The 23,582-nt window shown below is 35.1% G+C and overlaps 2 protein-coding genes across 3 annotated transcripts in view; both read left to right on the forward strand.

Annotated features, from left to right (window-relative positions):
• The window catches only part of jbug (filamin-type immunoglobulin domains fbug), a 73,251-nt gene extending 64,000 nt beyond the window's left edge, over positions 1 to 9,251 (forward strand). For both annotated transcript variants that reach the window (XM_022078558.2, XM_022078559.2), the window contains 7 exons: positions 580 to 876; positions 1,194 to 1,332; positions 2,494 to 2,636; positions 3,510 to 3,644; positions 4,538 to 4,720; positions 6,445 to 6,626; positions 7,499 to 9,251. In XM_022078558.2, coding sequence (XP_021934250.2) covers positions 580 to 876; positions 1,194 to 1,332; positions 2,494 to 2,636; positions 3,510 to 3,644; positions 4,538 to 4,720; positions 6,445 to 6,626; positions 7,499 to 7,615 — 1,196 coding nt within the window. In that variant the 3' untranslated portion in view covers positions 7,616 to 9,251. The remainder of the gene's footprint in view (positions 1 to 579; positions 877 to 1,193; positions 1,333 to 2,493; positions 2,637 to 3,509; positions 3,645 to 4,537; positions 4,721 to 6,444; positions 6,627 to 7,498) is intronic.
• Positions 9,252 to 10,777: 1,526 nt separating this feature from the next.
• Positions 10,778 to 23,078, forward strand: P58IPK (dnaJ homolog subfamily C member P58IPK). Its single transcript, XM_022078618.2, has 11 exons — positions 10,778 to 11,012; positions 11,306 to 11,416; positions 12,530 to 12,654; positions 13,436 to 13,510; positions 14,047 to 14,190; positions 14,663 to 14,844; positions 15,813 to 15,963; positions 16,319 to 16,511; positions 17,353 to 17,521; positions 17,871 to 17,980; positions 19,229 to 23,078. The coding sequence occupies exons 1-11, from the start codon at positions 10,934 to 10,936 to the stop codon at positions 19,354 to 19,356; spliced, it is 1,467 nt and encodes a 488-aa protein (XP_021934310.1). The 5' UTR covers positions 10,778 to 10,933; the 3' UTR covers positions 19,357 to 23,078.
• Positions 23,079 to 23,582: the final 504 nt, after the last annotated feature.

Genomic DNA, 23,582 nt, shown 5'->3' on the forward strand with positions numbered 1-23,582 from the left:
CCAGGGGTAAAATGTGGCCAGGGTGTGATGCTAACCACTCACCCCACCTAGTGGTGAGGTTAAGAATGAGTAGGAGCTATATCTCCTTTCCCCCCAAGCAACTACATGGTGAATAGCAGAATAGCTTTACTTTACTGTAGCAGTTTTCTGACAACCAGTCACAACGTGCATTCTTTGACACATTGCCTCACTTCTCATAAAAATGCAGTTTTGAACGGTTGTGCAATATCTGCAGGTGGAAACTGTTAAAATGAGAAGATAAAAAACCAAAAAAGGGACAGAGTGTGCCATACTTCTGTTCTCTTCTATTTGGGAGACTATTATCAGCTTTATTTCATAATTTTATAAAGTAGCATAAAGAAAGAAAGAAAGTGAAAGTTTAAGTATGTCTAAAACATGAGATTAAAAATACACAAAGAAAGTAGTTGTGCTAAATGAAACCTATTTACTCATATGAGATTGTTTTTCTTCTCTGTTCTTTCTTTATGTAATGGTCATAAGAAGAGCATTTGAGGCAATTGGATGCACAGGCTCATTATCAAAATAGTTAATTCTTTTCAATTCTCTCCCTGCACTCAGGCCAGCTGACTGCAGAATGCCGTGGTCCTTCTGGAAACTCTGTGCCCATTGCTGTTGAGCAGACCTCAGGATCACGAGTGCGTCTGCTACTGACTCCACGTATCTCAGGAGAGCACCTAATATATCTTCAGTATGGTGGGTTCCCACTTCCTCGTTCTCCACTTCTGGGGATTGCTGATGGGGCCTCCGGAGGTTCCAGTGGCCCAGTACGAGTTGTACTGACTGGAAGAGGACTTGCAGGTGCAAGATGCCATGAGGAGGCAGAGTTTACCATTGATGGATCCCAAGCTGGGCCAGGTACAGTTCAAGAGAAATGGCAATGACCAAACTCTGATGTCCCCACTACACACACATGAAACAGCTAGGTCTTGATAACCTTGACCTAATATCTTCACACTACATATTTGAAGTGGTCGTAATGGGTGAGAAAATCGTTAGATTTGTACAAAATCAATGTTAATTTGTATTCATGTTATTTTCGAGAATTGTTGTCCATGTTTTCATTACTTACAGGTTTGATTTCAGTGAAATGATCAAGGTCCTGTATAGGTCACTGTCCTGTGAATTTCATTTCACTCACAGTTCTCTGCATTGTTTTTTTTATTTTTATATAGGGTTGCCAGAAGTAACTCTGACAGGCATGAAAGCAGACATCAAAGTTCAATTGCAAAACCTGGGTAATAGTGTATATCGAGCCATCTATACACCAACTGTACCAGGAGCTTATCTTTTGAATGTAATGTGGTCTGATAGGTGAGTGAATTGTAATGGAACAAAATAAATTAAAACTTTATTGTTCAGTCCATCAAAATGTTTCTTTACAGATGCAAGATGACTGGTTGATTTAAATGCCCTTTAAATCCCTAATACATAGAATTTGACTGTTTTGACATGTAATGCAACATTTTTAGTGGTTTTCCTTAGGGATATTATACTTGTAGTTAGTCAAATCAGTTTGTCAGAGGGAATTGGTTGTGATCACAGAAAAAAATAATTTCTACATAATACCATTTCTAGATGAAAGACCAAAGAATATCCAGTGTTGCTAGGGATTATTATGTTCGTTGAATAGTTCCTGTAAGGGCATTCTTTTAATATGAATGCTCACATCTTGACAAAGCCATATATTTTTCTAAAACTTCAAATGTATTGAAATCCCTGTATTATGTGAAGAAATTGTCTGTGAGTTTCTTTACACCATTATATTCACACTGTCTATCTGATGTATACACTCTCTTCCCACATTAAACACTCAAAATTCTCATTTTTATTTACACTTCTTTGATATAAGAACTGCTATGCAGTGAGCCACTAATCATTGAGTCAGATGTTTCTGTATGCATACACACACAAAAGTAGAATTGTTATGAATTTGGTTTATGTGTTGAACTTTTGCTATTCTTATAACAATAATCACCAGTGGTTAATTAGAATTCAGTTTGAAAAACTGTTGTTTTTTGATATTAACAAAATCTTTGGAAGAATGAATGCATCATCATTAAGTTGAAGATGTGCCACTACACATTATAATTCATCTTTTGACTTTTAGAACACAGTGATTTATGTACCACCTGTCTGTATATTCCATAAATCTGCTTTTTGCCCACAGTGTGTGTATATTCTTAGATAAAAATTTATTGTATTTCTTCATCTTTTACCAGTTGGTGTTTGTAATGCGGATACTTGGCATATATTTGATTTCAAATTGATACAGCCACATAAAAATGGAAAATTTATCTCCAGCAGAGTACTAACAAAAATTGTATGAATTGTTTCATTTCTCTTTTAAAAATATTGAAAAAATATGTATATACAAGGTACATTTTAATTTTATATGCCTTTATCTACCTCTTATTCCATTTTGACTTGTTCCATTGTAATGAAATATTTCAATATTGTGCACTGTATTTGCAGGCAGGTAAAGGGTTGTCCCCTCAAAGTTGCAGTAACAGCAGTAGCTGATGCAGGCAGAGTTGTTTGCTCTGGGGATGGACTACGTGTTGGGACTGTGGGCAAGGAAATACGAAGCTTTATTGATACAAGACGTGCTGGGCCAGGTACTTTAATTCATAGCTGGTAGTAACAACTATTTTATGGCATTTATCTGTCATTTGGAAAACATCCCTTACAATAAATAAAAAATACTAGTAAAACTGTTGGAATTAAATCCTATAGTATAAGATGAAATACTTAGATCATACACTGTATTTGTAATTCACATGTAGCCAAGAGGTGAGGAGACACTGTCTAAATAATTTTGCCATCACTTTATGAATTAAAACAATGTATGCAAGGGCTTTTTAAGGTGTGCAGTATATAAGCAAGTTAGGAGATGTATGTGTAGTGTTCACCTAAATATGATTTTTTTTGTAATTGTGAGTGACTGGAATATTCACCCAGTTACTTTGTTGCTCGGAAACCCATATAAATCCTCATGTAAAGTGCGCTTTATTGTTACCTGATTGTGACTGAAACTGGAATGTTTTGACAAATTGTAGTAGAACTCTCCAATATTAATCTATTTAGCTGTTCTTGATTTGTTATATGCACACAGATGAAGTTGTTTTAATGGGTATTCTGCGGATTTGGGAAGGGCTATTATTTTTTAACAGTTTGCATAGTCTGAAGTCCAACTTTTTTAGCCCCACATTACAGGATTGTGCACAAGTGAGTAAGAAATGGGGCCCAGAATGTATTTTAAACAAAGGCAGAGGGTGAAGTAGGAACTTGTCTCAAAAATAAAGAAACTACCATTAAAATAAGAATTCAGTGAAAGAATAGGATATCCTACTAATTATAAATATTTTCCAAGTTCATATCTGTTCCTATTTATGTCTTCCAGAAGAAATGTTGGACAAAATAGAAGTTGTGGATGTTATCTGTGTAAAAACCATGCATATATTTGTGAGAACATTTTTTAATCTTTTTAGGAGAGCTGACAGCCCATTGTGTGGGACCACACAAAGTGGCATACTGTGAACTGTATGATCATGGTGATGGCACTTTTACTCTGAATGTGAAGCCACAGGAAGCAGGACGGCATGCCCTTACGATCAAATATGGTGGTGAGTATAAGCCCCCTTCAGTTTTAAGTTTATGTGTAAATCCCTTAACTTGCTTCACACATACATTTTCATGAAAACATTGCTTCCTTTTTCATCAAGATGCATAAGCAGTTAAGATGCCTCGTGTTTTATTTATTTGAACATGCATAGGTAAATTATAAACAATTTTCTGAGTGTTATGTATGACCCTTTTTTAACTTGTTAAAATTATGGGTTAAAATAGTTACTTTTATCATGTAAACTGTCCCAAAATGCAGGCTAAACACCTGTAATCAAATGTGTTGGCCTCATTTTGGTTTTCAATTGATAAATATTAAGTTCATTACAGGGGTGTATCAACAATATGACTAATTTACAGGAGACTTATTTTGTTTGACAAATGTGCATCAGCATTACACACCCCATTATATTGTGTAGTTAGACCAAATGTCTCTGGTTATGTATGTTGCTATGCTCTTCTGGAATTATGTCCTTAATGTGGAAAAAGAAGTGCAGCCTGTTCTCAGGCCATTGTAGTAAATTTCTGTTTAAATATATATTTGTAACTGAATGATGTATAAGAACAGACATTGCAAGTTAAAAATCTAATGGGAACATTCTAGAGGCACTTAGGAGCTATTATGATCCAATTGGCTATGTTTTATTAAAATTAATGTATCATTACAAAACTCTTATTTACACTTAAAATTATTCATTGTCAGGACTTTTCCATCATATGTTCTTTAAAATCACAACGATTCGGACGCTGGTTCTGTCTCCGTCTTCAAGTGAGAAGTACCTACTCTGTTGGGTCCCTTAGATAGAGCTAGTCTCTGTCACTGGAATAGAATCTTATTATTTATGTTCACCATTATTCTGGTAAGGGTTTCCTTTACATTGGTTGTGTGTATCAGGTGACCACGTGTCAGGCAGCCCATTTTCATTACGCGTTGCTGGAGCTCCAGATCCAAGTAAAGTGCGAGTATATGGACCAGGTATAGAACATGGAGTTCTGGCCACATTTCAGTCTCGCTTCATCTGTGATACTCGAGGTGCTGGAGCAGGACAACTCACTGTTAGGGTCAGAGGGCCTAAAGGTTTGTGATATTTCAACATAAATATGTACCCAGTGGTAGGAAATTTGGTTTACTTCGTTCCCATTCAAGAAGTTAATGATGGTGGTGGTGTAGAGGGTAATTCTCAACATCTCAAATGGAATTCAGATTCAAATAGTCCAATCCACAGTAACTTTACTGGCTGAGCTGTTAATGGCTTTTATTAGGAAGTCCTAAGATTAAATTTAGTTAAATTCAGTAAATGTAACATGAACATTTTGGAGGTCAGGTTGGTTTTAAATCATCTGATACCAACAATAGTTGCATCAGTATGTTTTAGTAATATCTGCAATATTAAGTGTGATTAAATTAATTTGGCAAGGATGTTGACTTTCTATGTGTATAGACGAACATTGATAGAAGATTTGTAAACTAAAACATAACTTAAAACAGAAATATTAGCTTGTAAGAGATAAAAATATTTAGATTCTAATGTAGGCTGAGCACTGCCATTTATGTTCATACGAAATTACTAATACTTTGGTAACAGGACCCAAAAGTTCAGCACCACCAATACCAAAGCCTACCATTAGACATGATCCTGAGTTATTTCCATCTATCTTGCATCTTCCTATACATCAGGCATTTCCCAAGATGTTTTCAAATTAAAATTCATTATGCATTCCTTGCCTCCACTCTAGCCACATGCATAATTTCCTATATTTTACTGTTCTAACAATATGAGATGACCTGTACAAATTTCGAACTTGTTTTGGCAACATTACTTCTGTTTGATGTAGTAATTTCGTCCATGGAATGAGAGTTAAAATTTTTATTTCATCGTTTTCCAGATTCATATATAAGTAATGAAGAAAATATGAGACATGCCATGATTACCGAACTGTAAAAAAAAGATGTTTTCCTAATTTTAAAGTTAAAAAATAAACCATTTAGAATTCGAGTGTGATATATAAAAATGTGTTTAAAACACATTATCTTTAGCAGGATCTAAGCATTAAGGGTTGTTTTACACTGTCGACCAGTCGCTGAATGACCAAAACCATCGGCGACTAAACGAGGAGACCAGCAGGGCGACCAGCGCAGACAGAGGCCTCAGCACTTTGGAAGCAGTCAAGCAGTATGGACGTCGAGGAGACCACTATAATGATAAAAATTCGTTCCATTAATAGAAACAGGAAAAAGAGTAGTAGAAAACATTGAGTGTACCCTTTGTTGCAAGGTCCCAAATGGCTCTTCGTGACTCTACGGCCGAAATAAATCTTTCAGTATTAAACTCATGATATACTGATCACTTGAGTAACATGAACAAGACGGAAGAAAACAAGAAACAATGGATATGTTACCTCTCTTGAGCTCTGGTCGCTGGCTGAGTCGCCCGCAATGTGAACACGTGATTGCCATCTATGTATCTCGTGGTCGTTGGTCTCCCGTGCGTCGCTCACTTCTTGTTGGTTGACGGCGGCCATTGGTCGCGGTCACCGTCGTGTGTAAACTCGTACTTAGCTTTTCTACCTAGTGGTCGTTCAGCGACTGGTTGCCGGCGACCGGTCGACAGTGTAAAACGGCTCTAACAGGTTAAAGGTCAGTAGCCACAACCTGTCATGAGTATGCTCGAAGTAATACCAAATTTATGAAACCAAAAGTTGTAACTTCTCACGAGTTTGTAGTAACTGTATGAAATACATTTCTCTGTAGACTTGTTTCTTAGTGAGATTTAAATACAGTATTTATTCACATTGTCATAGGTGCATTTCGAGTGGAGATGCAACGTGAAAGTCAGAAGGATCGCACCATTCTTTGCAAGTTTGATCCAACTGAACCAGGTGATTACCGAGTGGAGGTGAAGTGGGCTGGAGAACTGGTTCCAGGTTCTCCATTCATTGTCATGATATTTGACACTCAAGAAGAATTGAACAGATTTTTACAGGTGAGTAAATAAATAGTCTTTCTGCTTTATCAGGCATGAAGTCCTCACAGTGGTAAGGATGTCAGTGTTTACCTTCTGAGCTGTAATGCCCTGTGAAGGTGGTTGGAGTCCTGTAGAAGGAGGCAGTGTGTTTCTTCAAAGTGTTGATATTTACTTGCAAGTCCACACTGCATTACAACCCAGAAGATCACATCAACAGTCTCATGACTTGTATTTGCAAATGGCAAGGTCAGTTTATGCATTGAAATAAAGTGAACAACATTCTTTATCCTTCTAAAAATGATGTTATAATAGATGTTTCTACAATCCATGACTGTAATCTTGAGACTTGCGAGGATTGTAGGAAGTCTGTAGCATTAAAGGCAGGCGCTACCTTTCCTCCTCCCTCCTTCACCCACTTCCTCACCCCGCAAGTCTCCAGATTACAGTTGTGGACTGTAGTTTAAGGGGTGGGGTGTTAGGAGAAAAAAATGATTAACATTCTTTGTAGTCTACATTTCAGTCTTAATTTTGTATTTCTGTTTCTCAGCCATTGAATAATGTTGAGGGGGAGGTGGGGTGTATATTGGCAAGATGTACACACATGGACTGGGCAGAATCATGTTTCCAACATGCATTGAAAGATGCTCCTTAAATTTAGTAATTTTTATGTTCACGATATTGGAATTATTATGGGATATTTGTTTCTTGTCAGTTATGCGAGGAAGTCCATAAGATGACTGAAATGAAGCAGTATTGGACAGTTAATCTGTCCTTTTTACACATATCATCAAAATGAAACAAAGTTTTATTGATTTTGAGTAATCTAAAGGCATGTGAAAGTGTTAAATATATGTTCAAGAGCAGCATTACAAATAATTTTTGTCTCACAGGGTAGCCATTCCCCAGGATCTGAGCTGTATGGCAGTGTAGGATATTCCACAGGATATGCTCATATGAACTTTGGTGGTGCTCAACAATCATGGAGAGGTTCACAACCTCAGTTGTAAACAGTGACTTCACTTACCTTACATAAAATTGTGTACTCCCATTCAGCAGAGAACGTGTAATACATCATTTTTTTAAATTACAGTATTTTACAAGCAGTATCTTCTAGTATTGTTTTAATTTTATGCAGGACGATGTATGTAGCCTTGATCTCTTCTAACTTACCACAGTCTTTCCTTTTTATTCTTACTAGCTCTTTCCTCTCTTGTTCATATTTTCTACTATCAGGCTGAACCATCTTCTGCATCATCCCCAGAACAACTTTCCTTTAAATACTAATACTGTTTTTAATATACTGTTCTATCAATTCTTTTTGAATGGCCAGATTCCCCCCCCCTTCTAATCGAATTAGCAAATGTTGGATTCCAGCTTGTCTTTTCTCTCAGAACTTTAAAAAATATATCAATTCATTGCTTGGATTTTGTTTTTGTTTCCCTTTGTGTGGATCCTTGTCTTGGTGTTAAATGTTAGAATCATTTTAAAACATACTTTGTAAATTGTTGCTGGTTTTCCTTGTTCTGTAATTTTTCTTATAAATTGAAAGAATTTGGGATTGTATCATACTTTTACAAATTTTCCATTCTGAATTTCAACTTCTCAGATAAATAAATTTGGCTGCTCTTTAAGCATTGTGACATTAATTTTCAGTCCATATTCCTTTATGATGAGGTTCCATTGATTCATTTCTATTAAATTTCCTTTTTGTCTTTCCTCTAAAGTAACATGTCATCTGCAAATACTGATTTGTTCATGTCTGGTCTTTTCTCTTCAAAGTTTATTAAAAATTTCTTTCATCATGGTATTATAAAATACTTCCTTGTTTCATTCCACTACATGCTTTAAACCATTCTGATCTTTCTAGATTTGTTTTAGTACAATTTTTACAATCATTGTATGGTTACTTTTCCATCTAAGATTTTAACAAGTTAAATTACACCAGATGGATTTTTTCCTTAATATACCCTCCCTGCTTTATTGATCCTTATTACATTTTCATGTGAAGGACCCATATAAGAGCACACTTTTTTCTTCTTCTTCCCCCATTTATGATTAAAATGTGTGAAGGAGTATCATATACAATTTTGCTTGATATGTGTCAGGAGGATTCTGGTCTTAAAAATTAATATTTGAAGATACTGAACCCTGATTTAATACACTGAAAGTTGATATGGGAAACCAGTGAATAACATTTGTTTACAAATTGGGTACCATTTGTTCCATAAATCAGATTTCAAGATTTTACTTAAATACATTAAATTACATCTTAGTAAAGAGCTATTATGTGTATCAAATTTGTAAAGCAGTATTTAAGCTAGTGTCTGTATTAATTTGTTTTAAAGCTGTCGAATATGTGGTACTTACTGGATACTCTGTTTATATTAGTTGATGCTGCATCACATTTATGACAGCTACAATGACATTAACATTCAAACTATAACAGCAGTTGACAAGAGATGTATCAGAAGTTTACTTGCTGCTTTGTACAGGATTTTGACTATACACATGATACACATTGTGACTTAATACCCGAGATGTCATTTTAAATGCAGTACAATTTTTGTATACTATATACATTGTAAAGTATTTCCTCTCTGCAAATTGTAATTGTTATGTAATAAAAAAAGGTGTTGGTTTTTATGTTTGTATATGTCAGTTTATTCATACTTCTACGTTAACTTCTTTCAACATTCAGAAAACCTTCATGTTACTTCAGAAGATGAAATAATTTATATACTGAAGAAAATAAACCTTTCAGTAAACAGTAACCTTAAAGCAATTGAAAATAAATAATACATCTTGAAATGAAGAGTAATTAGAAATTACATGAGATATGAGGTTCTCACAGTGGCGAAGGTGTCAATTGTGGTCTTCTGGGCTGTGTTGTATAATCTGTAAGTGGTTACTAGAATTTTGGAGGAATGTTGGCAAGATCCTATGAGACTACATAATACCACTAATCAGAAGACCACAATCAACAAGAAATTACATAAATATATAATACTATCTAGATAGTATACTTCTGCCGATACACTTCCCTTAACCAGTAAGGAGACTAAAACTGAACTTTACTTTTCAGATAAATAAAAGAAAACTTAATCCTCAGGATACAGCTAAAGTGTGAAGTATCTGAAAACGGTTATGGATATTTTGGTACATAATGAGAACACAAATGACATCCAGAAATATTACTGCTCTGAAACTAAATGTTGATGGAATTTCTGGAAAAAGAAATAATCATGTCATTTTGAGCTGGGGTAGCTCAGTCAATATAGTGACTGGTTATGGGCTGGATGACCGAGGTTTGATCTATGACGGGCAAAGGATTTTTCCTGTAGCCTCTACATCAGACTGAATCTGGGGCCCACCCAGCCTCCTATCCAATGGGTACTGGAGTCCTTTCCCAGGGGTAAAGTGCTGCATGATGCTTATCACTCACCACCTAGTGTTGAGATTAAAAATGAGAAGGAGCTATACCTTCTCTCCCACCGAGCTCCTACATGGCATATAGTGGGACAGCTTTACTTTTTTCATATATAATTTTAAAATAATCTCAATGGGAATATAATTCCAAATGAACAGCCAAAAAGTCACACAACAAATATCTGTACAGAATAAATGTGAGTGTGGGTAAGCTTCTATGCCTGTTTTACCCTGAGTGTGTGACATAACACACACTTAAAACAATTATCATAAACAACAATCCAGGACAAACGTGTCCACGTGTATTCTATAGGAGTTCAATAGTGATCCATATTCACATTTTTAGGGTCACAGTCACTCAGAACTCTTTCTTGAATCTTACAGATTGTTGTAGATTGATGTGCATGGATTTTTTTCATTTTCTAGCTTTAGATGGAGGTACCGGCTTCCTCCACCTGATAAAAAGTGACACCAAACAAACAAGTTCGCTTTTGCCCCCAATGACGGAATAAGTTCCTATGCAAAGCCAGAATAATGAAAATTTACCACGTGTTGCAATAACAGGTAACGTTTTTACCAACGGAACGCCGCCACCACAACTCCATAGCCGTCGTGTTATTACTAGCTCGATTACAGATGATCTGCTGTTTCTGAAGATGATACAGTGATGTCTCTACTCATGCTATCAACTTTTCTGTCCAATGTTGCTGTGGGGAAGGACGGTGGGCCATGCTTTCAACAACCAATCACAATAGACCACGAATATCATGTCGCCATGGAGGTGGTGTCAACCACTGATTAGAATCGGAACTTCGTGAAATATGAGAATTTAAGTGTTAGCATTGATATTGTAGGTTATTGCAATACAGTTTCCTCCATTAAATAGTTGGAGCGTAATAATGGACTGCTGGCAATCTTCTTCATGGCGAATATGTTCCGCTTGGGTGTTTCTTTTAGTTCTAGATTTGACATATGATGGTATGTTTGGTTTCTAACCTTTAATGTAGCTTTTAGACACAAAGTATTATTGTACATTAAAATATTCGGTAAATTATGTACCAGTTATTTCAAACGAAAGTTTGAGCAGCGTTCATATAAACTGTTGGTTGATTTATCATATTGGAAGCCGCTAACGCTCTCTTGCCACATTAGGTTTAGGTTTTCCCATCATTCATTCAGATATTACAACTTTTGAGCAACTTTGAAGTAGTTTGCGTAAATGATGGTAGAGTTTTCTGTTTTAAGTTATGTACTTTCCTTTTTTGTTATAGTTTGTGGCACTACATCACAAAGTGAAGTAGATAAACATTTAGAGATGGGGAGAGACTTATTAAGTCGAGGGCAGTTACAGGATGCATTGTCACATTACCATGCAGCTGTAGGTGAGTCTGATAGTGTTGGTAAACAGTATATATGTGCGATTAACAAAAACACTTTTGCAAAATCTGGTATGAAGTCATGCTACATAATTGTAATTGATAAGAATATAATATTACTAAATTTATTCGTGCACCATATGCACTAAAGAAAGAGTTTACTGAAAGAAAGGGTTTACATTAATTTATACTGGTATTTATTTATGGTTTATTTAGCAACACTTCATAGCTCAGTGTTGCATGATTGGCTGATTAATGAATAATTAATTAGAAAATATATGGATGGAAATGGTCATTTGAATTTGACTGCAGGACTTACTGGGTACATTTACATGTATGATGATGTATAAGAGTGTTGTGATATAGTGATTTAAGAATTTGGGTCATGTGTGCTTATGAACTGGCCAAGTTTAATGAAACACATGTAGTACAAACTGGTGGAGCCATCATACTGTTTTAAGTGTTCTTTACAGTTTAGTATAAGTGAAGAATATCTTATGGACCCATCCATGTTTTGTCTGTCTCATTGACCATCACAGTGTTACAGCAGTGACCTTGAAGCATGCTGTCACAACAGTGATCTTGGATACTTTTGTTGCATTTATTATTCCCTTGGTTTTTATGCTGAAGTTATGATCTGTGATGAGGCATAAAGAACATACTTGGAATTTAAGTGTTTTTCAAAGAGTACACCAGTCTACAGTTTAGAGTATATCTGATTTCTATAAAATGTGTTTTTTTCTTTAGGTTATTCTGTCAGAATACATTTATTTTCAATTCAATTATTGACTAATGTCTATGCTAAGTAACCATTGTTAGCCTAATAAATCTAAAGCTCATCAAAATAATATTTAATGATTAATTCCATACTGCTGATAGATGCTGTTTAAGGAAATAATCACAGTTTACACTGAGAATTGTTTGAAACCAATAGATACAAAATGCAGAGTTGATTGTAAAAGCACTTGGTACATATAGCTACCATTCATCTTTCAAGTGTTAATTATGTGTTTGCACTATGTTCCATTTACACTTGAAATTAGTTGATACATAACATTGCCACATTTGTATTATTTCAGAATTTTTATTTAAGTTTCACTATTTGTTTAATTTTTCAAGAGGGTGATCCAAATAACTATCTGACTTACTTCAAACGAGGAACAGTCTATCTGGCATTAGGCAAGTCCAAATTTGCTCTCATGGATCTGGACAAAGTTCTGCAGTTGAAACCTGACTTCAGCTCAGTGAGTATTTTCAGTAGCACTGATATTGGCACTTGAGTGAAAGTTAATTAATTTTTTATGTTATTTATTTAATTATGATAATTCAGTCAACTACATTGTGTCTATTGTGGTGGTGGACCAGTGTACTATGGACACTGAATATAACAAGGAAGTGTTATTACTCTTTCCTGTATGTTTGATTCTGTGTTTATACTAATATTGCCAAAGAACTAGAAAGTTGTAGCTACTATTTGAATTAACATATAGTTTTTCAGTGTGTAGATGTATTATAACATCCTTTTATCCTCAATTTACCTTTTATCCTCTATGGTGGTTGCTAAAGACTATATACAGTTTACTGCATAACGTGATCTGTGTCCACAGTGGTTTCATCATAAGGCAGCCAGTTATATAGGATTTAATGCATAAAATGATCTGTTTGCTAATTATGAGTACTATAACCACATATATGGCCAGTTTAACTATGGTAGTATTTGAATTGTGTGTATGGTGTTAACTCTGTATCCATTCTTTCGCTTCTGGTTTATTGTCAAGCATATGCTATTTAGTCTAGTGCTGGGATTATTTCAGATTGTTGTGCATAATTATCAGTCATTTTAAAATCCATGTGGCTGCTTAAAATAGTGTACAGGAATTTTAAAAAAAATTGATGGTTTGTAATATATTAATATTTTTGTACAATTATTAATAATAAACAGTTTAATTTTCTTGAAACAGGTTCTTTGGAATTAGGTAAAGGTACAGGCTGCTTTAGTTCATTAACCAAAATGTTTGTTTTCAGGCAAGATTACAAAGAGGAATTGTTCATCTGAAGCAAGCACAATTGAATGAGGCAAAGGCAGATTTCAAGAAAGTGGTAAGAGTTTGTTATTGGCTTCTGCATCAACATTCATTGTTATTTAAAATTTACATACGTGGTTTGTGAACTGGCACTGGCCTGCAATCCTACTCAAACCAGTCTGAAGAGGATCAGCAGGAACAAATTTCAGTAGTCTTAAATTTAAAGCTTTTTAAATTCTCTGAGTTTTCTGAAATTGAACTTGGTGCAGATGGTCCAATATTTTATTTATTGGAATGAATGTGATTGATTTATAAAATTGTTATTCCTATTTTTTCTGTTATCAGCCCTTAAAATGGTACAGTTTCATAATGTGACCAAATGACACATTATTGGATGGCTTAATCATTTCATATTGTTGGAGCCTGACAGCAGCAGTTTGGGTTTTCAGGAAATGTAGTCTCATCCATGCCAGTTATATATTTCTGAAGTACTGTTGCATATAAATTGAAAATAACGTGTATGGTTTCTAAGGATGATTATAAAAGCTTTAATAAAACTGGCAGATTATTGATCTACACTTCCCTGTACTATTTATTATTATTTTTTTCCAGCTGGAGGACGATCCATATAATGAAGATGCTCAGCATGGTCTTAACAAAGTGGAACCAACAAGAGAAGATATTTCTGTGGCCAAATCTTTGGTCCGAGGAAGAGATTACAAAGCAGCCATTGACTTAATTACAAAGATTATAGAGGTCAGTTACAGAAAACAAATGAAGCAAGAACTGAGTCTCCATGCTGTTGCATGAGGACACATGTTCTTGAGAACACACATGCAAAATTGTCATATATACTTATATAAGGACCAGTGCTTATAGTAATGAAGTACCTTATATATGCCAATTTCAGTGGTTTCAGTGACCTTTGAATCAGTAGGGGTCAAAAGTACAACTCCCCGATTTTGTTTTAAGAGTTTCACGCATGACATAGGAAAAAATAAATCAAAATAATTACTCAACTGCAACACATTTGTGATTTCATATGGAATGGCTTTGACCTGATGCATAATAAATTTTAAGAGTATTAAGTTTCAGTTCAGAATTTTAGTGAGATAGTCAGTTTACTCTAAATTATTCAGTTTTAAACTAAGATTAAATAATGTGACAATGTCACATGAGAAATTTCATATACAGCTATTATAATATTTTTGTTTATGTGATGCTGTAGGTATGTCCCTGGTCATCTGCTCTGCGTGAATTACGTGCAGACTGCCATGTAGCTGTGGGAGACACAATGTCTGCCATATCTGACATACGGTCTACAACCAAACTGCAGTCGGACAACACTGCAGGTTTCTTTAAGCTTGCTACTCTGTACTATCAGCGTGGAGAACCTAGTGAATCACTGAAGTATGTATTCACTGTATGATCATTTATTTAACAGTGCTTTTTTAACTTTGCTGATTATATAGCATTGAATGATACGACAATTTGAGAATGATGAATTTGGAGTACGGAAGGAAGTGTTCATGGCCTGTTTTAGGGTACTATTGTAGCATTTGCCTGGAGAGATTAAAGAAAACCATAAAATACCTGTAAGCTAAGTTTCAAAGCTGGAACCTTCAAAATACAAAGCAGGAGTGCTAACCATTCAACTGTAATGTCCATTCATTAGAATAAATAGGATTTCCTCGTAGTGGTAATGACTAAAAATGTCTAGTGCTTTCATGCTATACTTGTCAGGGCACTCTGGGAGCAGTGTGTTACTGCATGCAATTTGGTCTGTAGCATTATAAACCATTCCTGTCCAGTGGCTATCATTTCCAGGAATTTTGTTATTATACTCACAGTCCCTAAATTTATTATTTCCTTAGCTTATTGTATAATTCAATATTTCACACTACTTTCCACAGTATTTTTTATCAGTCATTGCAAGTTTTGATGATTCTGATAGAAATTGTCAGGTATAAGAGCACTTAAAGGTTTAGTTTTGTCAGGAAATTGTTTAATCTCATAATTCTGTAAGTAATTATTTTGTGTGACATTGAGAATTGAAGGGTGATGTATTCATACGATTTATTTCGCTGATGTTGTAGATGCTACTAGAACTTACTTATTTCTTGCTGTAGTGCTTGTATCATTAGTATAATGTACTGTTTTGGGCTGTTCCTCAGCTTTTGTTTAATTTTATGTGAATTTTCCATTATGTATTATGTTCATATCTCCCTTCTGCATGAAGATTCACATTTCTGAAAGCATGCAACAGTAGTGCAGGGCACTGCTGATGCATGAAGGAAGGCATAAGCTGTGGCCTGACTGTAGCACTTGTAATGACGTAATATGACATACTTTTAAATGCTTTATGTATATGTTTGTAGGGAAGTTCGGGAATGTCTGAGGTTGGACCCAGAGCATGAAGATTGTTTCCCCCATTATAAGATTGTAAAGAAGGTGGATAAGCTTATCAGCGATGCTCAGGAAGACATAAACAGTAAAGACTATCAAGATTGTATTGATAATGCAAACAAGGTGAGAACAATGTATGTATCTTTCTGATTCTTCTGTGTTGGCGTAAGTGGGCTTTAGTCATATTTTTTACCTGCACAGATTGATGTTCTAAATCACGGAGTGAGTATACAGAATACATCTCGTATCTTAGCGCATTTCTTTTTATGCTGAATTTATTGAAAACAGTCATCTTCACAGGTACTTGCAAGCCAGCCTTTTTTAATCTTTCCCCTTGTACTTCTACTCTGCTGTTATATGTTATCCTCTGCCTATTATTCAGAAATTCTTTGAGTTAAAGGGAGAGGTGAAGACTATAAAATCTCACAGTGTTTGTTACTGTTACATCAGATAGATATGAATAACTTTGCTGTTACAGGTGCTGAAATTGGAAACATCAGTGAAGATGATAATCTTCTTGGCAAAAGAGAAGTTGTGTCACTGTTATCTACATAGTGATCAGTTGACACTAAGTCTTCAGAGCTGTCGAGAGGCTCTTGAGATCAATAAAGACCCGAGAGTGTACTGTGACAGAGCGGAGGCCTATATAAATAGTGAAATGTTTGATGATGGTATGTATTTAGGTGTCTAGTGAGTAAATAGTGTTTGTTACCACAAGTGGTACCATTACCTTCAGTTCTGTCCATTACATCAAGAGACCTGTGAATTTTGAATGTCTTGTCATGAATCCAGGATAAATTGTTTGTGAGGCATTAAGAATCCATTTACATACATCTTATAGCTTTGTTTATTTATATGCCAACACCATCACCAATGTTACAGCTTTTGTCAATATTAGTTTCATTTTCTTCTATGAAACAGATTCTAGCATTTTCCACCTCATGCCACAGTATTATATTTTTGATCTGCAACCAGGAATAGTAAGGGAGCCAGGTAGCTTAGTCATTATAGTGACTGCTATGGACTGGATCATTGGGATTTGATCCATGACAGAGGCAGAGGATTTTTCCTCTCACCTCTGCATCCATATCGGCTATGGGGCCCACCTAGCTTCCTATCCAATGGGTATCAGGGTCCTTTACTGAGGATAAATCACAGCCAGGGCATGATGCTGACCTCTTACCCTTATCTAGTGCCAAGGTTAAAAATTAATAGGAACTGTGTCTCCTTTTGCCCCAAGTGCCTACATGGCATATAGCGAGACAGCTTTGCTTTTATATATATATATATATATACACATGCATATGCATATCCAGAATAGTAACTAAAGTGGGAATCAGCACTTGAGAAGGCCACACAGTTTTGTTCTCTTCCTTCCAAGATTCCATTATGTTTTAAAATTGAATTACAATGATTATAGTTTAATTTGTTAGCTTTTATATATAGTTGGTGACTGATGATATTCTGCCAAAGTCAAAGGTTGATGACAGATGACATTTTGCTTCTTACTAGCTATACATGACTATCAGGAGGCATTAGAGTTGGACGAGAACTTTAATCGAGCCAAGGAAGGCAAGCAGCGTGCTCAAAAGCTTCAAAAGCAGGCAGAACGGCGGGATTATTACAAAATACTAGGTGTTACCAGAACGGCCAACAAGAGGGATATCATTAAGGCTTATAGGTAAGAATAAGAATACTGAATATTTATCATCTATCCATAGTAGGGTCATTTTGTGATCTCTATTTGTAGTGAAATTGAGAGTTTAGAGTAGCACATATATGTGAGACAGCCTGGGCTCTACAGACATTAAGATCCCTAATGATGATGACCAAGACAACTCTCAAAATGTCACCTGATGTGGCTGATTGCCCGTGAAGACTTCATTGAGTTTAGTTGCTGCAAAATCTATAGATCATATAACACTTATATTGCCTTTTTTATGAACTGAACAACATTATGTACCACCGCACAGTTGTTATCTGTTTCTGTCTGATATCTTTGTTGGCCATTGATGCAATTTTAATTACAGGAAAGCTGCTCAGAAATGGCATCCAGATAATTTTCAAGGTGATGAAAAGAAAATAGCAGAGAAAAAATTTATAGATATAGCAGCGGCCAAAGAAGTATTAACAGATCCAGGTGAGCCTTATTTTAGGTTAGCTGCACAAATGCACATCCTGTCCTGTAAGATTTCAGCATACTGTATATCAGTGGTATTCAACCTGGGGTACGTATACCCCTGGGGGTATGCGAAGACATCTTATGGGGGTAAGTGAAATTTAAAAAAATATTATTTTATGATAAGCACTGAATAATCAGGACCAGATTTAACACATTATTTTGGATGTAATTTATTTTAGACGTAGATTATATACTGTGTACAACTTGAATTATACACTAACAACTTTGGGGGTACAAAGTTGAAGGGAAATTATATCTGGGGGTACGCAAACAAAAAAGGTTGAATACCACTGCTGTATAAGATTAACAAACTGAAGAATATTTTAAACACTTTGTTCTCAGTTATCCTCAGTCTTTGTTCATATGTTAGGGTGAGAGACCCATGCAGATTATAGTTTCTTATATATTAATCTACATTATCTTTCCTAGTGGTTTATGTTAGATGTACAAAATGAATGCCATAGCCAATGTATCATAGATGTTATGTCATGCTATATTTATACTTATATCACAGCAATAGTGAAGTATGGACAAAGTTGAAACTTAGGCTGTGGTTAAAATCTGCTACCGCTGAGGACAGATTTGGTTGAACAGATCTGAAATACCAGTTGTACACTAGATAATTGAAATTCCTTCTCAACTGAATGAAATGTTCACAAATGCTTTATGAATTTCCTTGTTTGGATATGACAGTTGATGCTCTCTTATCCTTTGTATATAGATGTATAATTTTTAAGATATGAACTGGTCTGTCAAACCAGACATTTACCCAGAGAAAGTTGAAATATGTGGATTAAATATGCTGCACCTTATAAAATTTAAAAGAGCTAGTATTTTCTAGTATTTAACACTTGATGTACTGGAATAGGGGATTTATATCACTTTATTATGGGGCTGTCAGCTAGACTTTAGTTTCATGGGTAATGGTTTAGTGGTGTGCTACTGTGACACACGGTCAGCTGGATCACATGGACAATAAGAGTTAATTACAATAACTTCGAACACTTCCGTGTTGCCCAGTGTTGCAGTTACCTCCATTCTTAAGTTTGCTTTCAGTTCTTTAAGACAGTTTGATGTAATATTCTCATGAAGAAACACAATTGTGTATTTTGAAGCTTTGTTTATATAATGTGGAATAATATAAGAAACTTTTAGTATATTCCATGCATTGAAATATTTGGATGTGTGCATATGTATGTTTTGCAGATAAACGTGAGAAGTATGACAATGGTGAAGATCCGTTGGACCCCGAAGCTCAAGGAAATCAAGGCTTTAACCCATTTCACCATCACTTCCATGGTAGTCCTTTCCAGTTTAAGTTCCACTTCAACTGAGATTAAGGGAATCTCAAAAATCTGCTGCCACTGAATTGCAATAGCATGAGTATCAATGTTAACTAAACACTGTTCAGTAAGCCACGGTGATTAGTTACCATATTGCTGAGTTTGTTACTCATGTCCAAGTATTGTGACCTGGCTACAGCTTTACAGTTACTTGTCCTGTTGATAAGATCACATTGTGATAAGGAAGTTCAATATTACAATATGTGATTATTTTTCAGATCAGCGAGGATATTCTGCAACATTTGTGAAATCTTGAACTAAGACTGGATTATTTATGTTTAATAGAAATAGCATCTCTGGTTTGATGTTTTTTGACAGTAACTATAAAATAAAATCTGTTTAAGGTAAGCACAATGTGTAGCATCAGATATTACTAAAATATGGCAATACTGTAAAAAGACAGAAGATCATATAAAGGAAATAAAATTGTGCAGGTTATAACAGTTGATTTTGATAGGACGTCTCAAACGATTAGAATTTTTGTTTGCAAACAAGGCTGACCAATTGAACTATTATGGAACAGCATATCATTCTGTGTGTTTTCTTTTCATTTGGTCTTTATATGAAGCATCCTGAAGTGTTTTAATAAAACAGATAAATTATGGCTTCGTATTTCATCCTTCCTAGTGAATTTTCAGTTTTTGCAGTAGAAGAACATGTTAATTGGGGAAGGTACACTGAGCAAGGCTGTGGTTTGGGCTGTAACATTCGTAAAGGATGTACTCTTCATAGTGTGCGTGATATTGGTTTTGCCTTACGTTTCCTCTACCTGCTGATGCTGTTGCACTGTTTGGTCATCTCTGGATGAACTGCTTTGTGATCTGATACTGATGGTTATGCTTCCAGTATTTCTAAAGTTGTGCCAGGTTTTCAGTGTTGCAGATGAAGCACAGTTAACTATGTAACTTGAAGCTTATAATTCGAAGTAACAGCACCTTCTGCTGTGAAAGATGGACATACAGCAAATTAATGTTTTAATTAAAACCACACCAACAACTGCAATAATGTTGGGAAAGTCCCTGCAGTATTTCCACCATAGTAATCTGAAATATTTTTAGAATAATGTGTGTATAAATATATATATGTTTTCAGATTTATGATGCTACTCATTGTACACCATAACTTTCTCAATTCAGGAATCATTCAAGGGTGACACTGAAGCACGTGAAAGTTTGTCACTTTTGCTGGTGCATTTACATTTTTGCCTGCATGGTGGTGATCTGAACATCACTCACAGGATCATACTTTGCTTCTCCGATGTTTTGCTGGAGTTTCATCTTGTGGCCGAATGGTCCTATGAATTTCATAACCCACCACAAATTAAAATTAAAATTGTATGTGTGTAGATAGCCAACAAATATATTGTCCTATTCTAAAGAAAAAAGTTTCTTGCACAGTTGTGCCAAATTTTGATATTGTTAAAATATAATCAGTGTTGACATTTGAGGTTCTCTGAGCATTGAAGATGTTGATGTTGGTCTTATGGGTTGAAATTCCATGTGGACTGTTAGATAAATGCCAGCATTTCAGAGGAAATACTGCATCCCTGAAGATGAATGTGTTGGTGTCTACCTACAAGTCTACACAGAAATGTATCCCAGAAGATGTCAACATACTGCAATGTAATTTCAAAAATGTCTTTCAAATCTTGTAATACTTTTTAGTTTTACCTTTGATTCTGTTGGTTATCATTTACTTGGTATCTTAAAGCCACATGATACAATATTTTCAGAGAACAGGACTGTGGCAACAAAGACTTTTCACTTGAAGGTTTCATGTTAACTTAAATATAATTTGGAATTTGGTCATATTTGACTTATGTTTAAATTTTATGCTTCTAATGTAGAACAGTGATGTAAAGAACTAGTCACAGATCTGGGTTATGAAGTTACGGGGTTAGAGACTAGATGACATTCTAGTAACACGTAGAAAGATCCTCCTGAAGTAATTAATTATACATGGTTTACTTTTGTGTATTGTACCAGGATGTGACTATAGATCACTGGATATTTTGTGCTTATGGCATTATTGTAATTGGGCGCTGCAATGTAGAAATTCTGCAACTGATCATTGTTCTGATAGCGGTGTTTCAGTTTTGTAAGTGTCTATGTTGGAAGATAAGGGACAGCAGTGTTTGAATGACGTGGAACAGAGACTGCTGATGTCAGTGTGAACCAATGCTGTAAGCGAATCTTCCAATCAGATGTAGCAGGTAAATGAGTCAAACCATAGTGAGTGTTTTAGAGAACTGTCACGAGAAGGGCATTTTTTATGAACAACTTTAAAGGAGGAAATTAAAAGAAACAGATTTGCTTAGTTACATATAAATTGAATGGAATAATAGAAAAAACATTTTCATTTATTAGCCTGTATGCTGCAAGTTTTGCCTCGGTGTTGAAACAGAGATGCGGGCAACTTTCCTATTTTTCTTTAAAATTAAACCACTTTAATGTAATTGGAGTTTAAACTCCATGACTTGGTTTTTAAAATGAATTTTGGTCTCTTAAAACATCAGAGAACTCTATAGAAGAATTTATAACTAACAATTAGCTACTTGTCTTTGTCAGTATTGTTACTTTTAGGTTATGTCTAAACTTTAATAATATCTTTTTTTATTGGCTTTTTCTTGTGCTTTGCATTGATGTAGCAAATTCAGTGTTAATCTCGTTATTCTAATTGTGAATTGTTTTTTTTACTGTTGTCCAAACATTCCGCCTTACCCTTGCTTGCAGAATAATTTTTACTGGTCTGAATCAACGGTTATGTAGCGCTGTGATTCATCAGAATACTGTTCAGCTTGCTGATATTAACATTGGTCTGTTAATTAATAAAATCATTTGTTCTTAGCAAGAAAATTTATTTCAGTGCGCTTGCAGTGAGTAAGAACTGTAATGTGGTAGCTTCATACATAAATCTTACCTTTAAGATGAGATTGTGGTTCATTTCCTACCTGTTTATGAACAGGATATTAGAGATGTCTATTTCAGATGGAATTGCTCTGTTCCAACATTTTTCATCCCTAAATATACTTCAGTGACATAATATTGTTGTTTCAGCATCTTCATTTCTTAACTTTTCATTTCAAAAAGAAACACCAAAATAAAAATTATAATAAATGTAGCTTTAGCGAAAGTTCGATACGAGATTATGAGGACGGAGTAGACTGAGCTATTGGTATGTTTCGTGGGGTCTGAGGGGTTTGGTCGTGCTATGATTTATCAGATGAACGCCGTATATGGCCCCAGTTACAATGATGTTCATTAACGGATTGTGTTGTTAAGAATTCCTTGTGACAGTGTGTGGAATATTTTCTAAGATTTGGTTGTTATAAATGGAAATTGCGTGTAAAGAAATGATTGATCACTTTTAATAGTGATATGCCATACAGTAGGCTTATTACAGTTTTCTTGGCAGGAAATGCCACGAGAAACAAAGTCAGAGGTCTATGAAGAAATCCTATGTACAAAATCAAGGGCAAGTCAGTCATACAAGATTTGCAACTAGTCGGAGCCTGTGAGTTTCAGACATCCGATTTTATTTTGTTTTATTTGTATTTAAATATCTAGTATGTGCTGCTGTAAACAGAAGAAACTATTTTCTCCATGGTGTTTGGTGGTGACTGATGAAGCAGTGTGTGTGTGCGTCAGTGTGTATGGTTGTGTGATATGTATAAAATTAATATTAATAAAAATAAAATTTGTACATACACTTTATATGCATGTGAGTTTACTTTACTTACCTTCCTTGTGTAACTGTGAAAAATATTATGTGTATTAAAATGAAAATCTTTTAAAATTATGCAGCCCATTTTAATAATTTTTATTTAGGGGATTATGCTTTTATCATATATGTGGTTTGAGAGTATGAACTGGATTCACCTAGCTCAGGGTAAGGTCTAGTGTCCAGTGGTGATTTCTTGTGAACAAGGTAATGATCCTGAGTTCTATAAAAGGTAGGAAATTTCTTGACCAGCTGAATGATTGTCCGCTTCTCAACAAGGCATCTGCTCCATAGAGTTGGTACCATTATCTTGTAATTATAAAATATAATTCATGTCTTTGGAGCATCCTTTTTTGGAATTTATATTACTTGAATGGAGTAATAATTACCAAAAGAATGGCAGTAGTTTCAGCCTATAGACTACTAGAACTTTTAACTTCGGAGAAATATTTTTCACCGCGGTTACATTACCTATCTGTTAGTAATGCCACGTGTTT

Source organism: Zootermopsis nevadensis, unplaced genomic scaffold (assembly GCF_977971745.1).
Source record: "Zootermopsis nevadensis isolate Lab colony 2312 unplaced genomic scaffold, Znev_1.0 Znev_ptg000013l, whole genome shotgun sequence".
NCBI classification, from domain to species: domain Eukaryota; kingdom Metazoa; phylum Arthropoda; class Insecta; order Blattodea; family Termopsidae; genus Zootermopsis; species Zootermopsis nevadensis.

What these genes read in the sequence shown, in the direction of transcription:
- P58IPK (XM_022078618.2), top strand. Translation starts at nt 10,934, where the DNA reads ATGGACTGCTGGCAATCTTCTTCATGGCGAATATGTTCCGCTTGGGTG. An exon ending in TAGTGAAATGTTTGATGATG is followed by an intron (nt 16,512 to 17,352) that starts GTATGTATTTAG and finishes GCTTCTTACTAG; the next exon opens with CTATACATGACTATCAGGAG. An exon ending in AGAAGTATTAACAGATCCAG is followed by an intron (nt 17,981 to 19,228) that starts GTGAGCCTTATT and finishes TATGTTTTGCAG; the next exon opens with ATAAACGTGAGAAGTATGAC.